This window comes from Polyodon spathula, chromosome 20 (genome assembly GCF_017654505.1).
Source record: "Polyodon spathula isolate WHYD16114869_AA chromosome 20, ASM1765450v1, whole genome shotgun sequence".
Classification (NCBI taxonomy): Eukaryota; Metazoa; Chordata; class Actinopteri; order Acipenseriformes; family Polyodontidae; genus Polyodon; species Polyodon spathula.
The window spans coordinates 2,964,237-2,983,697 of NC_054553.1; the positions used below are offsets into that span (position 1 = coordinate 2,964,237).

Below are 19,461 nucleotides of genomic sequence, written 5' to 3' on the forward strand. Positions count from 1 at the left end.
TTTCAAAATGCTTTACTCAGAGTTTGTGCAATTCTGACCTGAAAAGGCGAAATGTTGTCACTTAGTCCAACAGAAATCATGCTCAGTATTGTTTGTTTGTTTTTTTTTTTTTTTTTTTTTTTCATTTCTATTACAGGAATTCCGAGAAGATATGTCGTCAATTTTAGCTGATGTCTTCTGCATTTTAGGTAAGTTTGTCTTAGCATGTTTTAATGTGTGTAGATGTTTGGATGTGCATGAAATTCACTTTTAAATACGATAACGTCTTTGTGATTTTATTTTTTTATAGATATAGAAACAGGTTGCTTGGAAGAAAAAAATAAGCGAGAACATTTTACCCAGTTGGTTGGAGCATGTTTGGTAAGTTCCACTCGCACTGTACTCTGTGGTATCCACTTGAACTGTGTCTCTGTGGTAGTTTTTACCCCAGACTCCCTGTCAGGGCAGCAGAGCCCTCCTGTTACCGACTGTCTATCTATCATCACTATATAGAGGTACTAAAAGTGGAGTACTTATTGGACAGTGCTTGTGAGATGATCAGTGTGTTTTTCCAGATTTAAAAAAAAGCTTTGTTTGGTCACTAGGTGGCAGTATTCCTCTAGACATCTTTTTTTTTTTTTTATCTCTTTCTAAGACTTCTTAAAAACATGCGTGGCGTTTGTGCTCGGCTTTTTTCAGTAAATTAATATTACTGGTATTTGTATTGTGCTGCATGATATTCTCTCTATACCCCTGGATTAGCTGGCTTAGTGCGAGTGAGAGACCTACATTCCCCTCTGTCTCGCGGTCTTTATGCCATCCTCACAAGGCCACTACTATTCTAGGAAAAAACGAAAATTCTTAAGGGAAAATTTAAAAGTGACCTGTAATTAGATTTCAGGCTCTGCAGGCTGTCTCGCTTCAGAGTGCAGGATTTCCTTTGAGATTGTCCACACGTCCTAAAGTGAATGTGCGTCCCTCTTGCGTGGAATAGCCCACCAGAAGTGACTCAGCCCACCTTGGTTTTGTTTTTCAGTTCCTGGTATCGGACACGGTGCTCAAGGAGAGGCTCGATCCTGAGACTCTGGAATCCCTCGGACTCATCAAGCAAGCCCAGCAGTTTAATCAGAAAATTGTCAAAATAAAAACCAAACTATTGTAAGTAATTGAAGTCTCAGGCTGGCTTTGCACATTGCCAGAGGCATGGAGGCTACAGATCCAGTAAACAATGCAGACATGTTGTTTATATTCTGCCCTTGCTTGTAGACACTTGGTATGGGTTTTAGCAGCCAAGATGTGAGCCGGGTTACTCTATTCTGAGAGAATTTACAGACCAGACTCCTTGTTCACATTTTAGACTCGAACATCTATGGACAGATATTTACACCTCCTAATAATGAGCCAATTTGTTCTAAAGTTAATTTTCTTGTAGATTTCTGATTTGTACTGCCAGTAGTGATTCGTCTCGCTCGTTTATATTAATAGTCTTCAGAGTTGGGAGATAATCAGTCATTATTATTAGGTTTGACAGGCTCTCTAGACCTGGTCCACATAAGCTTGTGTCTACTAATCATCCTCCCCCCCCCCCCCATTACGTTCCGTTATGCTGACAATGGAGTGATTATAATTCTGACTCAGTAGCCAGAATCGGTACAAAGGACCATATGTAAAACAAATTAAGTACAGGAGTAATAGATGGAGATTTGGATCTGATTGAAAGTCGTTATTTGATTTAATGTATTTAATTTTAGATACAATACAGTAACGAATAGTCAGTGAATATGTGTTTCCATTCATGATAAATCTCAATTTTAATTTTAATAACCTGTGTTCTCTCTTTGCAGTTATAAGCAACAGAAATTTAACTTGCTGAGAGAAGAAAATGAAGGCTATGCAAAGTTGATAACTGAGCTGGGTCAAGACTTGTCCGGGAATATCACCAGTCGTTTAGTCCTTGAAAACATCAAGTCTCTGATAGGTAAGCATTGTAATGCATCACAGAAGAAGAGAACCAAACACAAGTGCCTTAGCTGTTATGAATTGGAGGCTGCCTGTTTTATTTATTTTTTGCTTCATAACCTGTTGAAAGCCATTAAATCACTTGTATCCTTTTTATTAAAATACATAACCATTCTCCAGCTATGTCAAGGCATATAACATCAGAATAATGGTTTCAGTGATTTCTTTGGGTAGTGCAAGTTGACTGGGCTTCAAACCCAGTAGCGCGTGTTGCAAGATGTATGGTTCTTTGGGGGGGGCTTGTTTATGTTAATGATGAGCTGTATTATTCTGCTTGTATTTTGATGTATACTGTTCTCTAACACATAACCAGGTCTAGCACAGTGTTTTGGTGGCTGTAGGTTAACGTGTATGTGTGTGTGTGATAGCGTTTGACAGTCTTGCTCCTTCCCGCCCACAGGATGTTTTAATTTGGACCCGAACCGTGTGTTGGACATCATCCTTGAAGTCTATGAATGTAGATCCGATCAAGACGAATTCTTCGTACCTCTTATTAAATCTTATATGTGTGAAGCACAAACACTGTGTCACATCTTGGGATTTAAATTTAAATTTTATCAGGTAATGAGTGAACATTTTCTCTGGCTTTTAAAAAAAGCATATTGTATTCATGTTTAAGGGCTGTTAACATTTAAATGTGAGCCACAATAGTGATTCCTGATGTAACTTATTATATACATTGAACGGGGTCTATTATAATCTAAATATTGCTGTCTAGACTGTTTTTTACCCCTTGAGGTCATCCATTCACCCTCTTTAACAATACAATAAAATACAGTGCATATTGCAAGGTCACAAGTTTTAGGATGGCAGGATTTAGATCCTCCAGATTTATAAAGTAAACTCAAGTATCTACCCTATTCCTAAATCGATTTCTGTACGTTATGAATATACAAACCTAAAGCATGATCAGAAATGTTGCTGAAGCCTTATGCTTGTTTAGACTTTGATAAAGGTTGCATTGCAAGTATATCAAGCCAACAGATCAGCAGTGTGCTGCCTGTGTTTAAAGTCCCGGCTGAACTCGTTATGGCTTTTAGCTGTAGTCCCAGATTCTATTAATTGCAAGGGTCTTGCTCTAGTAAACCAGTTTTTTTCTGTGCTTGCTCTTGTGTTAAAATAATCCATTGCATTCTGCTCAGTTTAACGATCTGCCCGTCTGAAACAGTGGGCTCTAATTTAATGACTGCTCTGTTTGATTCCAGGAACCAAACGGGGAGACGCCCTCGTCGCTTTATCATGTCGCTGCCGCACTGCTCCAGCATAGCTTGATTGAGCTGGGGGATCTCTACGTGCATGTAAGCGCTTCACGCTGCGCACCTACAGGATTTTCTAGAGTAGCCCAGGGAACAGCTACACTTCATGACAAAGTGCCACATTGAAATGAAACCTATTGTAACAAATCAAAACTAAAACAAACGGTGTTAGCGTTTAACCCTTTGACATATCAAGCCGCTGCTCATGCTCCTGAACATCATTAAATGAGCCGTGTAGGGCTGGTAAAGGGTTCATGCTCTGTGCTTTGGTATGACCTGAATGTTGGATTGTTTTAAAGACCTTTCAAACAAACCGTGTTGCTCAAAGTGCCCAGTGCAACCCAAGGGCATTGAAGTGTCATGTAAATCCACCAATAATGTGTCTGATACCAGGTGCTGGTGATTAACAGTTAGATCCTCTGGCAAACAAGGCTCTTTTGATGCAGCTGTCTTATTTTTAAAATGCAACTCAATAATTTTACAATGAAACTGGGTCAGTTGTATGTAATTAGAAGTGTACATTACTATTGCACAATGATGAGCAAGGTCATTTTTTATGATAATTTGAGTCATTATTTACAGTTAGTCCCCATTAATTGAATTTCCAATTACAAGGTCAAGCGGTAGCTCCGCTGGTACACTGATCAAGTCAGTAAAAAGTAGTTTGTTTTCTACAGTGGATTAGCTCTTGTATCTCTTGTCATTTTGGTTTGAGAACACTTCTATTTGCTGTTTTTTTTTGTAGCTGCTTCCTATGGATCCCAGTATCCTGGAGGAACACAAGCGGGAGATTACGGAAGCCAAGCAGATCGCCCGGAAGCTCACTATGGTTGTGGTGCCTTCTGAAAAGACAGACGAGAAGGACAAAGAAAAAGAGAAGGAGGAGGAAAAGAACGAAAAGGTTTGCAGTCTGTGTTTTCATGGATCATCCTAGGCTCCAGCCCTGTCCCAGGATGCCTGGTAGCTAAGTGGAAGTCATTGAAGGTGTTCACTGTAATGAGTCTAAATAAAACAACTCTAATGATGAGTCTTATGCCCCGATTAGCCACCCTTAACATGGAGTCTAGGGAGAAGTCTTTATTGAAGCAACATGACCCAGAACAAATTATTTGATGGCGTAAAATAGTTTTTAATGTAAAACAACAACAGAAATGCCCAGGATCTCATCTAGTATTGTCTTTAATTATAATTATATTTGCAATACACCTAGATCTTGCTTATGGGATTATTACATATCCTAACCCATTCAGAATCTGAGCTCACAGCAATTACTGTACACGACTCCAGAAACATTAAGTGTATGGTGTTTGATAATGAGGGAGACAAGACCTGAGTGAACTACTTAAGAATCGTTGCAGAATTGCTGTGTTCTGCAAAGAGGGATTTGATTGCAGTTTTTTTTTTTTATTAATAGATCACCTTGCTTTTAAAATGAGGTATTGCTTTTTTTTTTTCTGTGATCAGTCATGTCATGAGGACCTGTAACTGAAACAATGCTGACAGTGAGGGCTAACTGGAAAGAAATGGAAGAGACTTGATTAGGTTCATCAGTGCACCGGGAAAGAAACTAGCCAGTTTTTAAAAAGGCTGTTCCGTTTAAAATTGAAGGGTATTTTGTCTTTGTTATGAAACTGCCGGTAATTACCGATTTGTATGTTTATTATTTGGAACCTGTTATGTATTCTACTAATATTTTACGACATTGCAATGAAATGCTGTCTTCGTTTTAAAGAAGGAATAAAAATGCACATTTATTCCGTTTACAGCGTGGTGAATAATTCATGAAGGAGGATGTGCTAGCAGGTTATGATGAAACATTTTCCAATTAGTGTTGATGTTGAAATTTACATTTTTTTCTACCAGCCCCCCGATAACCAGAAGCTTGGGCTCCTGGAAGCTTTATTGAGGATTGGTGACTGGCAACACGCACAGAGTATCATGGACCAGATGCCTCCGTTTTATGCCGCATCCCATAAGTCTGTAGCTGTCGCTCTTTGTCAGCTGCTTCATATTACCATCGAACCCTTATACCGAAGGTAAAATAACTTTTTCCTGAGTTATGCGTTTGAGCACATTCGATCATTTAGTTTCTATTATTTATACAGCAAAAACCTCTGATATATTTTTGCAGCAATACAATTTGAATAGTTTATTTTTTGTGTTTTGTACATCTTTTCTTATAAGCAGCATAAAGATATAGATGCTGTATTTTGTGCTGGTTGAACTTCAGTTTGACATCACTGGAGCCCTGAGAACTGTAGGTCTCTAGTTCAGGTGCAGATGCAATGCAGTCATACTCTGTTGCCAGCACCTGTCTGTCTTCTATAGATGGTGGGATGTGTCTGCCTCGTCTAATGCAGCTTTGTCCCCAAAGCAGGTTGTTACTGTACAATTTGGTTTTACAGAGCTGGGGTCCCTAAAGGCGCCAAAGGAGCTCTCAATCGGCCACTGAAAAGCAAGCAAGCTCCCAAGCCTGCTGAGGCGTTTGAGGATCTGAGGAAGGAGGTGTTCACCATGCTCTGCTACCTGGGCCCTCATCTCTCCCATGACCCCGTCTTATTTGCAAAGATTGTGCGCCTGGGCAAAGGATTCATGAAAGAGGTTATTGTTAAGATACTGAAGCGTCCAATGTGTGGAATCAGGCAGACCTAACGAGACTGCGTGATCTTTGTTAAAATTACAGTATTGCTATGTGCTGTGCCAAGCTGACAGTTTTGCCTGCCATTTTGCTTTCAGTTCCTTAGCTTTTGGGCAAGCTGTTGGTACGATAGAGAGCAATAGCAGTACAGATGTATAATGCTGATGTAATGCCAGTCAGGATGACTACTAACCATTTACAACAGCAGTTTAATGTGCGCTAAAAATAAATTGTGCTTACTGACTTTCACTGCTGGTAGAATTTGCTGTTAAAAGCATCTTTCCTGTTTCTATGTGACACATGTGAAATTAAATCGAGTGAAGAGGAGGGAGCAAAACTGATAACTCAGCTGCTGCTCCTCGGTTCAGTCCCACACCCTGCAGATTTGTTTAAACATCCTCAAAGTTAATGGGCAGGGGTTTGCATTTTTCCTATGAGTCGTTTTCTTCCATCATGTTGCAAAAAAATGGTTTCTGAATCCCTTTAAATTCCAGCCCAGCTTATAAGCCAGTCGTGGAAGCTTGCGTAATGTGTTTTTACTTTTCTTGCAGTATCAGACTGACAAACAAGAGGACAAGGACAGAATGGTAAGTGATTCTTTAAAAAAGTTAAAAAAAAAAAAAAAGTTTAATTTCAGTTATAATGGTCATGATATATTTATTACTGCCCTGGTGTTTTCAGTATTTGTTTTACTACATTAAAAAGAAGTGGTGTTATGTCTCTTGTGAATATTCTAACCACCTAATACAGTGCTCTCCCTTTATGTTGTGGAACGGGTTACAAGGAGGTACGGTCATGGCTGCCATTTGTGCCATAATGCCATTACACTAGCAGTCTTGTTATAAGGCAGATCATAAATAACATGGTCTCTTAACTATGGCTCCCGACTATAGCGTTATAAAGGGGGAGCACCGTACCCCCTGTACTGTCAAAATTATCAGCCAGATCAAGAGTTGTAGCTCTCCAATTTAATAAGCTTATTTTTGTATTGGTTCTGATTAATTCAGATTCATGGCACGAAATAAATAACACGTAGGAAAGTCTTTTAAGAATTGATGCTTGGATTAGTGGGGCTTGGTAATGTTTTTTCTGTTGATTGAAGAGCTGGGGGGGGGATGTTTTATGCATGCATTATTAGCTTGTTCTTTGTGTATATGTAACTGCAGTAAAGATTATTATTCATTACTAGATCAGGGTTTTGCAGGTTTTAATATAAAAGATTTGATGTTGCAACCCATCAGGCAATTTTGATAAAGCATTAATTGAACTATAAGCCATGTAATATGATGCTGTCTATTTCTGGGCTCTACTTATTTGTGTATTTGTTTTGTTCCCTAGGACACACTGTTGAGCTGCTTTCTCAGTATAACGGACCAGGTTTTACTCCCCTCTCTCACACTAATGGACTGTAATGCCTGTATGTCGGAGGAGCTGTGGGGATTTTTCAAAATGTTTCCTTACCAGCACAGGTGAGTGCAGCTAAGTACAATATTGTATATTTCTTGATCAAAGAAAAAGCAATTCTGGGCCTGGTACTGTTGACATACCAGCTCTGGTATATTTCACTGTGCATTTCAAAGAGATGTCTCTTTAGTAATGGTCCAAGTACTGTACGTACATGAAAGCTAGATGCATCTAATAGATTTGAATGTAGTCATCATTGCATTGCTAAGATGGGACCCTGTCTTGTGTGTTCCAGGGTTTTACTCCTTAGTCTTTCATGCTCTGTATTACCTTGGTGGTTCTGTTGTTGTTAAATGTGTGGGATCCTGTTGTCCTTTTCAGGTATCGTCTTTATGGACAGTGGAAAAATGAAACCTACAACAGTCATCCTCTGCTTGTAAAAGTCAAAGCCCAAACGGTTGACAGAGCCAAATATATTATGAAGTAAGTCTTGGCTTTTTTAATTTCATTTTCTTTGTGTGTGTGTGTGTGTGTGTGTGTCTCTCTCTCTCCTAATATATATATATATATATATATATATATAGAGAGAGAGAGAGAGAGAGACACACACACTATCTTTTACTATAATGACCCCCCATGGGACCTGGAGAAATGTTTGTTTTATCAGGGTGTTCACTAGACGTGCTGCACAGGGCAAGCGCTAGCCTTACTGAATGAGACACCCTGCTTCAGGAACCTGATACACTACATAACCATCGCTATACATTACATGGGATCACTATCCCCTAAATTAACCTACTGATGAGCCGGAATTCACATGACGACTCCTGCTTCATATGGCCTCGGCTGGGCATTGCCTTCACAAGCACTGTGTTGCAGTCTAAACAATCAATTGATCAAACATCAAACATCAAGGGTTCTTTATAGTGAAGTTAGTGTGTGTGTGTGTGTGTGTGTGTGTGTGTGTGTGTGTAATATTATTATTCTTCCCCACATTAAAAGGTAATATTGCTACTATCGTTCTCCAGATTGAACTGGTAAAATGGCTTTCCTTCCGAGACAATAAATAGTGTCTGTAGCACACTAACACATCATTATCACAAACTCTGCTTTGTAGGCTAGTTCGCTGAATGTCTGAAGCAGTAATTCGTTGTATACTGTACCTGATAATAATGCCTAAACCTGGTCATTTACCTAATTAGCAAACCGCATTGATGAGCGTTGCCCAATCTGCTTTAAATCACTAGTGATGTCACAAAATGTATCTGCTACGTTTTGCCTTGCTTGTGTCAATCATTTTCTTGAGTCATTAATAAAACTTCCATTCAAAGCCAAATAAATAAAGTGCATTTCCTCAAATTGCTCAGATTTCCAAACATGCCTAGTGAGGAGAATAACCTTTCAGGAGTCCCTGTGCATAAAATTGTGTTTCAGGGAGAGGGATCCCTGCAGATTGATCACGTGAGCAGGAATTCTTTGATCAGCACAGGCCTTGATAAATGGCTGGGGACTGCAGTGCTGCAGTAATGTAATGTTGGGATCAGTGGAGTGGTACATTTGCAAGAGTTACAGATTGGAAAACTGTACAGCTAAAAGCGCTGAAGTGCCAAACTGAAAATTGAAGTGACTGCAATGCCACCATCCTTAGATTTCTATGAACAGATTGTTCTGTTTATGAAATCTGAATCTCCCAGTTTCAATATTAAGCTGCCACTTCATTATTAAAGCTACTGCTGAGCTGAAGAAGTGCATTTGTCATAGCTGTGCCCGCCTTTGTTTATCCTTGTGCTGTTTCAGGGCAGCCTCATTTTGCTTGTGCATCAATAAAAACGTATTTTGTTCAGCAGACGTGACAATACACTTGTGTGTGAAAAGACACAGCGGTTTACTCAGATGATCTAAATCAGTGGTTCCCAACCTGTGGCGTGCAGACCACTTGTGGTACGCAAACAACTCCCAAAATTCTGTTCTGCAGTTTCTACACAATCACTACTATTACTAAGCAACACAACAAACAGCTTTAAGCAAGTGATATATTATTATAAGATATGTGTGGAGTGTGCATTCGTCCCCTTTAATCTATTTTCATTTGTTACGGGTGTGTTTAGAAATGAATGTGCAATAACAAGCATTTAACTGAAACGACTTTCTAATGTGAAACAGATACTAATTAAATCATCTATGGCACATTTTGTCTGTTCAAAATTACAGACTTTTTTTTTGGCAGTCAGCATTATTTAAAAAGAAAAAGAAAAAATCTACATCTAGCATTCGCGGAAATGCACATCTTTCTAATCTGTGCTTATTCTACTGCTTGTGTTCACTGTTGAGGAAAAAGCATTTTTGCTTCTCATAAAAGTAGCACACTGCATTGAATATTCCTAACTCGGTTGGAATGACTAAATTCAAACAAACCACAGTTTTAGTAGTTTTCATTTTCAACAATATAAAATGTGCTACAGTGTTGCCAGGGATATAGGAATTTACCTATTATTTCCATACGTTTTTGGAGAGGTTAGCTGTATATAGTAACAGACGTTAATGTGAAACAGAAGAAGGCTATATTTGTAGCTTGACTTGTGAACTTTTTACTGTAGTGTGAATGATCGATTTCAGCTCCATGTTGTTATATGGGTTTATTCAGCCAGGTTTAAGATCTCCCAAGACTACATGTCAAAAGGAAATTCTATTAACACTACTTCTGGAAATAATGTGTACTGTCTGTTCTGGTCATATTTAACCAATATAAATGCTATAAATCCTATCGACTGTGCACCACCAATCCCTTTAAATTTCCACATCACAGCCCACCAGGAGTGGTAAGTAACAACCTGTACACTCTCCAATAATTGAACTTTTCAAACTGCTTCCCACCCGCCTTGTCTTCATATTCGGGGGTGTTTTTTATATGTACGTTGAGCAAAGTTGGTGAATGGGCGAGTGCAATAAGTAGAAATGGATAGATTTAATTTGCTACATGAGGGAACAGTTACGTGACAAGTGGTCTGTGGGGAAAAAATCCAAGCGCCACCAAGGTGCTCCCTCGAAAAAGGTTGGGAACCACTGGTCTAAATCATTATCATATTAATCCTACCAGGTTTTTATTTTCTTCGTATTTTTCCACACTGAAATAAACACAGGTGGAGGTGGGACTGTTTAATGAAAGTTATTCACAGTAAAATGTTGCTCACTTTGCTTAAAGCTGCGTAAGGGTTTAGGCAGCACAATTTCCTTGAAGTACAAAGGACAACATTTATAAATGTGTCTTACCCCTTTAGGAACATATATAACTAAGTATATATACCTCTTAATGTTCCAAACAGGTTAGCTTCACTTTTAAGTTGCAGTGTGGTGCAAAGGCCTTGATAAGTGTGGTCCAAAGTGTTGAAATGAAAGTGTTCAGTGGTGTCGAACAGCATATCCATTAGACACACTTTATTCAGCTCTAGAATAGCAGCAGCCCTTCCTGCTTGTAATCATGTGGCTTCGCTAATTGAAGATTCAGAGCCTGTCTTTGATTTGTTGTTTTCAGATTGTACAGCATGGTGGTGATATTAAAATGTCCGCTACAGCATTGTAGATAAGTGATTTTAATTTGGCCCCCTGCCTCCGCACTCCTCTCTATTGCAAGTGTGATTACACTCCCTTCATCTGCGCTCCTTTTCCAGGCGACTGACCAAGGAAAATGTGAAGCCGTCTGGAAGACAGATTGGAAAGCTGAGCCATAGCAACCCAACCATTCTCTTTGATTACGTATGTATTTTATTGCTTTTGACAGAAATAATTGGATAAGGCGAGATGAATGGGGAAAGTTTGATGTGGTCTCATTTGATTATTTTCTTGCTGCTGTGGGAACATACATTTTCATTGTTCTCATGGTTTGCTTTGAAAATATTGACTGACTGGTGTCAACCGCACATTTGTAATGTCAAAACGAGAAGTAAGTAGCTAACATAAAAACAGCGTGATGTAGAATCATGCATTGATTTGGTGGTTAGACTGTCCCCCTGTAATGTCGCAGAATTCTGGCTTTTATTTATTGTTTAGATATGACATCTCTTTATACCATCTACATGTTCAGAACATGTGTCTCTGTTGTTTTTAATTTAGTTTGTGTCACGCTTACTAACTATTCCAGCAAAATGTCACCTGAAAGCATGGTAAATAATCTAAACCAAAACATCATTAGAGGGTGAAGGAGAACACACGTAATAGGATGTCAAACATGTAAAAAAAGAAATCTTATGACCATATGAAGGATATAGGCTAGCAGGAATCGAAATTAACGACGGCCATGCAGAAATTGCCGTAATGCCCCTCAATGTATGTCTGTTCAAGACCATTCTTGCCGCAGTGCCCTTTCAGCTACAGCAGCTGATAGCGCCTGCATCTTATCCAAACACAGTTAGGTGATCTGGGTGGCTGTTGTATCGGCGTGGGGGGTACAACGAACACGACCCTTTCAAGCACGTGGGTCTAGAGTCCAGAAAAAAATAAATAAAATAATAAGCCTGGCTCGATCTGGGCCAGAAAAACAACTAACTGTAGAGACAGTAAATATTAGGTGGTTTCACCACGCAGTGCAGAAACTTAAAAAATAAATTAAAAAACCTTCCGCATGCCTGCATTCTGTTTCCTGGCAGCCAGCAGGCAGTGTAGATGAGCTCCATGCACAAAAACATCACTATTAAACTGAGGTGAGGAAGCATTTTCATTGAAAGAACACTGGATAGCCTGAAACGGTGTTTGCTGAAAAGGTTTTTGGAAAGTTGGTAGCTTTATCCGTAAATTCAACACAGCAATTCTGATTTTATATGTTACACGTGGGGATGAGATTTCTGAGTTTAGTGTATGTTAAACTGAGTTGAATATAGGCTATTAAAATTGAACAAAAACGGTCCTGTGGATTAGCGAAAAGCCATTGCCTGGCTTCAGCACTTGCTGCTGTGTCCTCGCAGGCTCCACTCTACAGCTCGACAAAATTTGGCATCACCTATAGAATGAACTAATTTTGTGCAATTGTCTGAAAGTCGAAATGAAACCTGCTGAATAATGTTACATTAACATTCTGAATTACATACAGGTTTGTAGTTTTCCGTAGTATGTAACGAAAAATAGGCTAGTTGAACAATGTGACATTTCAAAATCTAACATGAAATACTGCACTACTAATGGCTTTCAGTAGACTTTTGTCTTAATACCGGTATTTTTATTTTATTATCTATTTATTTTTTTAAATATAAATTGTGTCTCGAACCTAATTCTGGGTGATGCGAAACTTTTGGCCAGAGCTGTAAGCTGCTGGTTGACAAAAATAAAAAAACTATTTTCTCAATCAATAAATTGTTATTATTAAGTTAAACTGTGTTGGTTGTTTATGTGGTCAATAATTTTATATATGAATCATACAAATCTATGATGAATATTACAAATATTGAAATAATGAATTGTACAAATCTATTAAACTGAAGGCCATTTTGGCCTTGCCTTTTTTGTTGCCCATTCAGAGCGCTGCACTAATATCCCTTATAAGGCTTATTAAAAAAAAAAAAAAAAAAAACACAACTTTTTTTGTAAGATGCAATCTGGACAAGTGGAGGAAAGAGTAATTTAAGAGTGAAGGTTAATTTGTCGAATGGCATTTCACTGTGAGTGGTAATGGTGGAGGGTGAAACAAAGCATGTCAGTATTGCTGCCTGTCTGACAAGGGCAGATCCACAGGGCTTTGGGGAGCAGATTAGAATGAGACAGTGCAAACACAAGCACCCTTTAACCTTGTAACTCTCACTCCGATGTTTCAACTCCAGGTGCAGGTGAAGTACAGTATACGTGCCATGTCAGTTGTTCAAAACAAAATGCATGTCACCAGAGTGAATAATGTGAGTGTGTGCTGTATAATGACATGCATCCTGCTAGCATTTCAACCGACACAGCTGTGAGACTTAAACCCAGGGCTTCTTGTATAAAAAGTCTAGCTGAAAACAGATGTGGTTTTTGTTTTTTTTTTAAAACAAAAAAAGCCCCGAAGACGAAACCTTCTGAATTTTAGTAGATATATATTATTTAAAAATAAATAAATAAATATAAAATACATGCACTGTTTCAAGGTGACCAATGATTTTTCTGAGAAAGTGCTTTACATTGTGTGTTGCACGGAAAGGTGTAATTTTGAATCTCCAACATAGATACAGACAGAGTGAAGGAAATAAGACTCCTATTACATACCATAGCATTACATTTCACCCATTCCAGGTTTTACTACGAGCCTGATTAGCCTCAGTGTATAGATAACAAGCACAGGTGTGTCTTATTAAGCTCATTGTAAAACCAGGAATGGCTCAAACTGCTATACAATGGCAGTCTTTTATTTCCATCCCTGCAGACAAGTTATCCCAGAACGGCCTATGTTATGAAATTCTAGGATATTTGAGGCGGCATGTTCCAAAATGATTTGAAAACCAGTTTGAAAAGCAATGCCTGTTGTTCCTCTTTATTGCTGTGTCTGAACGGATGTCTTTTTTTGTTTTTTTTTAGATGTTGTCTCAGATCCAGTGGTATGACAACCTCATAACGCCTGTTGTCGATTCTCTGAAGTATCTCACTTCACTGAACTACGATGTCTTGGCTTGTATCCTTTTAAGATGATTTTGAATACTTAACTGGTGAGGCAGGAAGAAACATTTTGTTTTGGCTTTTGCTGAAGGAAATAATGAAGAACTCTGTGATATGGATATGACATGAAAGTAATAAAAACATTTTAAAAGTTTTGAGCTGTTCTCACTACTTCGCAAGCTGTTTATAGAGCCGGACTGCTCGTGATGATTTTGTTTATCGGAGTGTGTCAGGCTTACAATAAAAGTGCCTCTTACCAAAATTGCACTGTTCAAGTAAGACACATTAATGCAATACGACAATGGTTTCAATTTGAACAGATTCCTATTCTGAGTCGCACAGTTGTGAAAATCTGTCCCTCATCAGTGCCCATCATGTCAACTCCAGTATGTGTATTATTTATACAGCGACTTCCTGCTGTTTGGCATTTGGAATTTGAATTAGTCTATGAGACAGTGTTTATATTTCCTGTTGTCTTGCTCGCAAGATGTGCATGTGTTAAGTTTGGTTGTTGTCTGCCTTCAGTTGGACCCAGGATGCATTGAGCTACCTGTAATCCTCCATGCACGGTCTCGCTTTTGCTTAAGGGTCTGGCTTTAGGCAGGAGGCTTATCCATGTTTGGAAGATAATACCGCTAGTGGTGTCGGTGGTTCGGATGAGGTTTTACAGTTCAAATTCAGGTGCAGGAAGCACTTTGGTAATTGTCCTTAACCCTTTCAAAAGATTGCATTATTGAAGCGCTGGCTAATCCTGAGAAGGAGAAAATGAAGCATGATGACACCACCATTTCTGCCTGGCTACAGAGTAAGTAGTTTCCTTTTAAAAACAGTTCACTCTCCGTGCGTCGTGCCTCTGTTCTGGGTTGAAACGATTTCAAAGGTCGCACCAGTCCCAGTCCAGTTACTTTCCTTTATTGCATGTTGGACAGATGCATTTCTGATCCCTGTTTTTGTTCTCATTGTATTTTGTTTTACCATCTTTTTCCACAGGCCTTGCAAGTCTTTGTGGTTCTGTTTTCAGAAAGTACCCGATAGAGCTGGCAGGTCTCCTTCAGTATGTGACAAATCAGCTTAAAGCTGGGAAAAGGTGTGTATGGAAATGGTAACCTATATTATGTATCCTCATTGGAGCTGCTGTATAATAATCACATTGTATAGTTTCTATTATGTTGCCCAGCTGAGTTCTGTTCTACCGCCGCATTCTATTTGGCTGGTGTTTGTAATCTGGGGCGCCATATATCCAGAAAATTAATAGTTTTGTTTTTTGTTTTTATAGCATAGCAGTTTTACATTGTTCTAATCATTAGAGTGACTTGACTTGTCCATCTAGTATGTAATTTCAAGACATGGCAGGTGGTAAGGTGTATTCAATAAAGTACACAACATCCAGATGTATCCAAAGGCCAATGCATTCACCTCAGCCGCTGGGAATGCTTTTTCAGTTGAGCGAAGAAACCAAAAAAAAAAAAAACTAATGTAAAAGATGTTTAAACTGTGATCGAATACCCTAAAGATATGGGCATTGAGGCAGCATGAATAATTCAACCAGATAACTTCAGAGCTGTTTGTCTTGTTTGTTTCTTGAGCTCGGCTCCCCCGCTTGTTTTCTAATGAGTTAACTCTTTTGTGGTCTCCTCTGTGTAGTTTTGATTTGCTAATTCTCAAAGAAGTGGTTCAGAAAATGGCTGGGATTGAAATTGCAGATGAGATGACACAAGAACAACTTGAGGCCATGACTGGTGGGGAACAGTTAAAAGCGGAGGTAAGGAATCGGCCTGAAAAATGAGCACGTTGTGTTTGATTTCTCCAGGGTTTGCCTTGCTTATCCGTGTAAAGTAAGCTTTGCCATACCCTGAGGCAATAAACCTGATGCTATAGCAAATGGAAGTTATTTATTTATTTAATTTGTCTGGTTATAGAAGTTCAGTGGTGGTGTGTTTTTTTTTTTTGTCGTTTTTATTGGGTTTTTTTTTTTCCCTTGTGTACTACTTATTGCATTGTTTCATTCCTTCCTCCAAACGAAGCAGTGGTTTTACAACAGAGCCCTGGTAAAGCCTGCTTTGGCACCCTCATCACAGCAGCAGCATCTGTGTGCAATGAAGCAGCAAAGCATATCCCTGTATAGGCTTTATTGGTGCACTGTGATCTGTCAGCTTGGTGTGAAAGTGCCGTCCTGCTCCAGATAGTATTCAGTACAATCTGAATTAGCTCTGATTGGCTTGGCTGACTGCTGTCTCGGTGCCATCTGATTGCCTCGTCTGTGTGTTCTTTGATAGGGTGGCTATTTTGGACAGATCCGGAACACCAAGAAATCATCACAGAGGCTGAAGGATGCTCTCCTGGACCATGAGCTGGCTCTCCCACTCTGTCTGCTCATGGCCCAGCAGAGGAATGGAGTCGTCTTTCTGGAGGGGGGAGAGAAGCATCTCAAACTTGTTGGGAAGCTCTACGATCAGGTAAAAACAAACCTTTCAGTGTAACTGCAAGCCCTCAAATTAAAGGAGCAATCACCAGTACTTTTAAAAGCTGTTTTAATGAATAACATCTTTGTGCATTACCTTCAATTGGGATATGCAGATATGTCATATATACCAGGAAGCAACGAATATTTTTGTTCTGTAGAAATCTGTATAGCCTGGATTACAGTAGAAAAAAAATAAATAATCAAACAGTCTACAGATCAAAATAAAAAAGGGGGCTATTTTTATAAGGTTTCTTGGCTAATAAGTAAACAAAATTGCATTGTAAAGCCTTAGTTCGTGCCCCAGTAGTAATTGGAAGTATGTTTCCTATATACTAAGCATGGCTTTGTATTTTTATTTGTGCGATATCTAAAACATAAATCTTTTTGACACCCTTCATATTTAACATTGATGTAATTGTTCCTGCAGCATACTTAACTGTAACTAAAATGACTGCATGTTTGTTCTGTGAATAAAGCATGTAGCTGTAATACAGTGAATATGTACATATTGATAAAATAGATGAGCAACCAGACCGTCTTTTATCGAATATTTTTTCAAATGGTCTCCCAGATGTGATGTTTGAAAGAGAATCTCCTAATGATGGATTGTCTGAATCCCCTTTCATATTCAAATTGTGTGCATTCTTACTGCAGATGGAGCTAAAGACCTTGCAGTTAAAGGTACTGCATAACATTAAGATACAAAAGAAGGATTTGGAGTATAATGCCTTTTAATCCGTGAATGATTCAAATTGCAGTATTTAAAACGATCACCCGTTTTTCTTTGCATACAGAATTTTCCAGATGACTAGTCCAAGAAATTTTTTTAATTTTTTTTTTTTTTTTTTTTTTTTTAATTTATTTTAGTTCAGTGAAAAAGACTAATATTAATTGCATCAGTTCCCCAAAGCGAATTGAGTAAAATACAGGAAAGCTGCAAATTTACACTCCCTGTATTAACTTGAGGAATGCTGCAAAATGGGTGCATCACATATTAATGTACAAGCCCAATGCAGTAAAAAAAAAAAATCTAGCAAAAATGTATTTGTCGTTTTTTCCTTTTAAATCTGTAAAGCATGGTTATTACATGAAGGCAGGTATTAGACATGGAGGCGTTAGCGCCTCACAGATCTGTAATTGGCTTCAAGAACAGATTGTGAACATATTGTACTGTGAAAGTCAAGTAAAAATGCAGACCCTAGAAAATACTGTCCTGCTAGTCTGGGATTCTTCTGTTCCCAGTTGAATCACCTTATTCAACTTCTATATTATTATTAGTAACAGGATATGTTTAATTATTTTAATTCCTGATGCATTGTGATGTATTTAAACAAGGAACAGCAATACCATAATGCAGGAGAAATGTGTGTTGATTGACCCCAGAATATTGAAATTACCCCAGTTTCGATGTGCCACACTCCTTATGGGTGGGGCAATTTCAGTGTTATGGGGTGTATTAAAACCCTCCACTAGGACAAAGCATAGTAATTCATTCATTCATTCATTCATTCACCTGCATGAATAGTATCAGTAAGTACACAAGCCTCTTGTTGAGGGGAGAATACTATTATAAGCCTATGGGTTTGGATTAAAAAAACATTGCAAATTTGTGTAAATTGTGAATTGAGATAGACATTGCTATTTGGCACAGCTAAACTCCATTCCTGCTGAATGTTGGAACCCTTGGATAAATGGATAAAGATAATCAATTCCAGGACTGGAACGTGTGTGTGAAAACGAATTGCGTGCAGCAATTGTAGATGCTCTGTGTGCAGGTGTCACTCCTGACTGCCATATTCCATGTCTGGGACGTTTGCATTGAAGTTGAAGGCAGGCATATGGAATCTACATGTCATCAGTGCTCACATACAGGGTGCACGTGTACACTCACATTGTGCTTGAGGATTGACAGTGATTTTTGTCTCCTCCATTTAGTGTCACGATACGCTTGTACAGTTTGGAGGATTTTTAGCATCCAATCTCAGCACAGAAGATTACATAAAGCGAGTGCCGTCCGTCGACATCCTCTGTAACCAGTTCCACACGCCTCATGATGCAGCATTTTTCTTGTCAAGGCCCATGTACGCACACCAAATACTGGTAAGTAGAATTGATAAGTCTTGGCTGCCAGCGAGGATCTGTGAAAGCTGTTGCTGCTTGATTGCTGGCTTTCTGTCTCTGGGGCTTGAATTGAAGAGTGGGTGGTGTTTTTATATCTTCACTGCAGATATTTTTCATTTCTGTACAAAATGCTATTAGACCATTTTTATGGCAACATTTGACACACACTTTTTATCTGTGGATTGTGAATTTTATTTAACGTTTCTCAGGTTATTTTAGTGTGGCCTTGATAGTACAATTCCTTTTTTGTTCTTTTCTGGTGTTTCATTTGGGTTGTTTTATTAATTGTCATCACTCACAATGTATTCTCTGCACTCTGAAAAGCTTCCCTAATGTCTTGCCAAGTGTCCCCATCAGATGTTGGCCATTCTGGGGTTAGTCTTGTCCTTCTTCAGTCTGTCCTTCCTGCAGTGCCAGGGTCTGCTTCAGTTTATGAAAGGCAGGGAGATATTGTAATTATATTTAACTCTGTGACCCAGTCTTTTTTTTTCATCTCTTTGAGCATGTGTTGTAGTTTTACTTAGCGATGCCAGGCACATTTTGCACAATCCCTCGTTGCAGTCTAAATACGACGAGCTGAAGAAGACTGAAAAGGGAAACCGGCAGCAGCAGAAAGTCCACAAGTACATCGCGGCCTGCGATCTGGTGATGGCTCCTGTCCACGATTCAGTGGTCTCCCTGCACCCCCCCAAGGTCTGGGATGACATCAGCCCTCAGTTCTATGCCACGTTCTGGTCACTCACGATGTACGACCTCGCTGTGCCACACAATGCCTACGACAGGGAGGTCAGCAAACTCAAGGTTCAGATGAAAGCCATTGATGAAAATCCAGAAATGGTACGTGCTTTGTCTGATACTTTGTTTTCTGAAATGCATATTCTGGCACACACACAGTATTCCCACTCAGATTAACATTAAAATAATGCATTCTCTGCAGAATCAGCTAAGGACGAGACAAACACAAAGTT

General features: G+C 39.0%; 1 protein-coding gene across 1 annotated transcript in view; it reads left to right on the top strand.

Annotated features, from left to right (window-relative positions):
• The window catches only part of LOC121295350 (THO complex subunit 2-like), a 40,107-nt gene that overhangs the window by 5,237 nt on the left and 15,409 nt on the right, over positions 1-19,461 (top strand). Inside the window, exons 4-23 of the mRNA XM_041219860.1 lie at positions 137-188; positions 290-360; positions 1,016-1,137; positions 1,824-1,957; positions 2,399-2,559; positions 3,204-3,296; positions 4,000-4,155; positions 5,118-5,290; positions 5,660-5,855; positions 6,444-6,479; positions 7,231-7,361; positions 7,678-7,779; positions 10,965-11,049; positions 13,831-13,924; positions 14,633-14,713; positions 14,899-14,995; positions 15,553-15,670; positions 16,185-16,364; positions 18,308-18,472; positions 19,055-19,330. Of these exons, the coding sequence (XP_041075794.1) occupies positions 137-188; positions 290-360; positions 1,016-1,137; positions 1,824-1,957; positions 2,399-2,559; positions 3,204-3,296; positions 4,000-4,155; positions 5,118-5,290; positions 5,660-5,855; positions 6,444-6,479; positions 7,231-7,361; positions 7,678-7,779; positions 10,965-11,049; positions 13,831-13,924; positions 14,633-14,713; positions 14,899-14,995; positions 15,553-15,670; positions 16,185-16,364; positions 18,308-18,472; positions 19,055-19,330 (2,523 nt within the window). The remainder of the gene's footprint in view (positions 1-136; positions 189-289; positions 361-1,015; positions 1,138-1,823; positions 1,958-2,398; positions 2,560-3,203; positions 3,297-3,999; positions 4,156-5,117; positions 5,291-5,659; positions 5,856-6,443; positions 6,480-7,230; positions 7,362-7,677; positions 7,780-10,964; positions 11,050-13,830; positions 13,925-14,632; positions 14,714-14,898; positions 14,996-15,552; positions 15,671-16,184; positions 16,365-18,307; positions 18,473-19,054; positions 19,331-19,461) is intronic.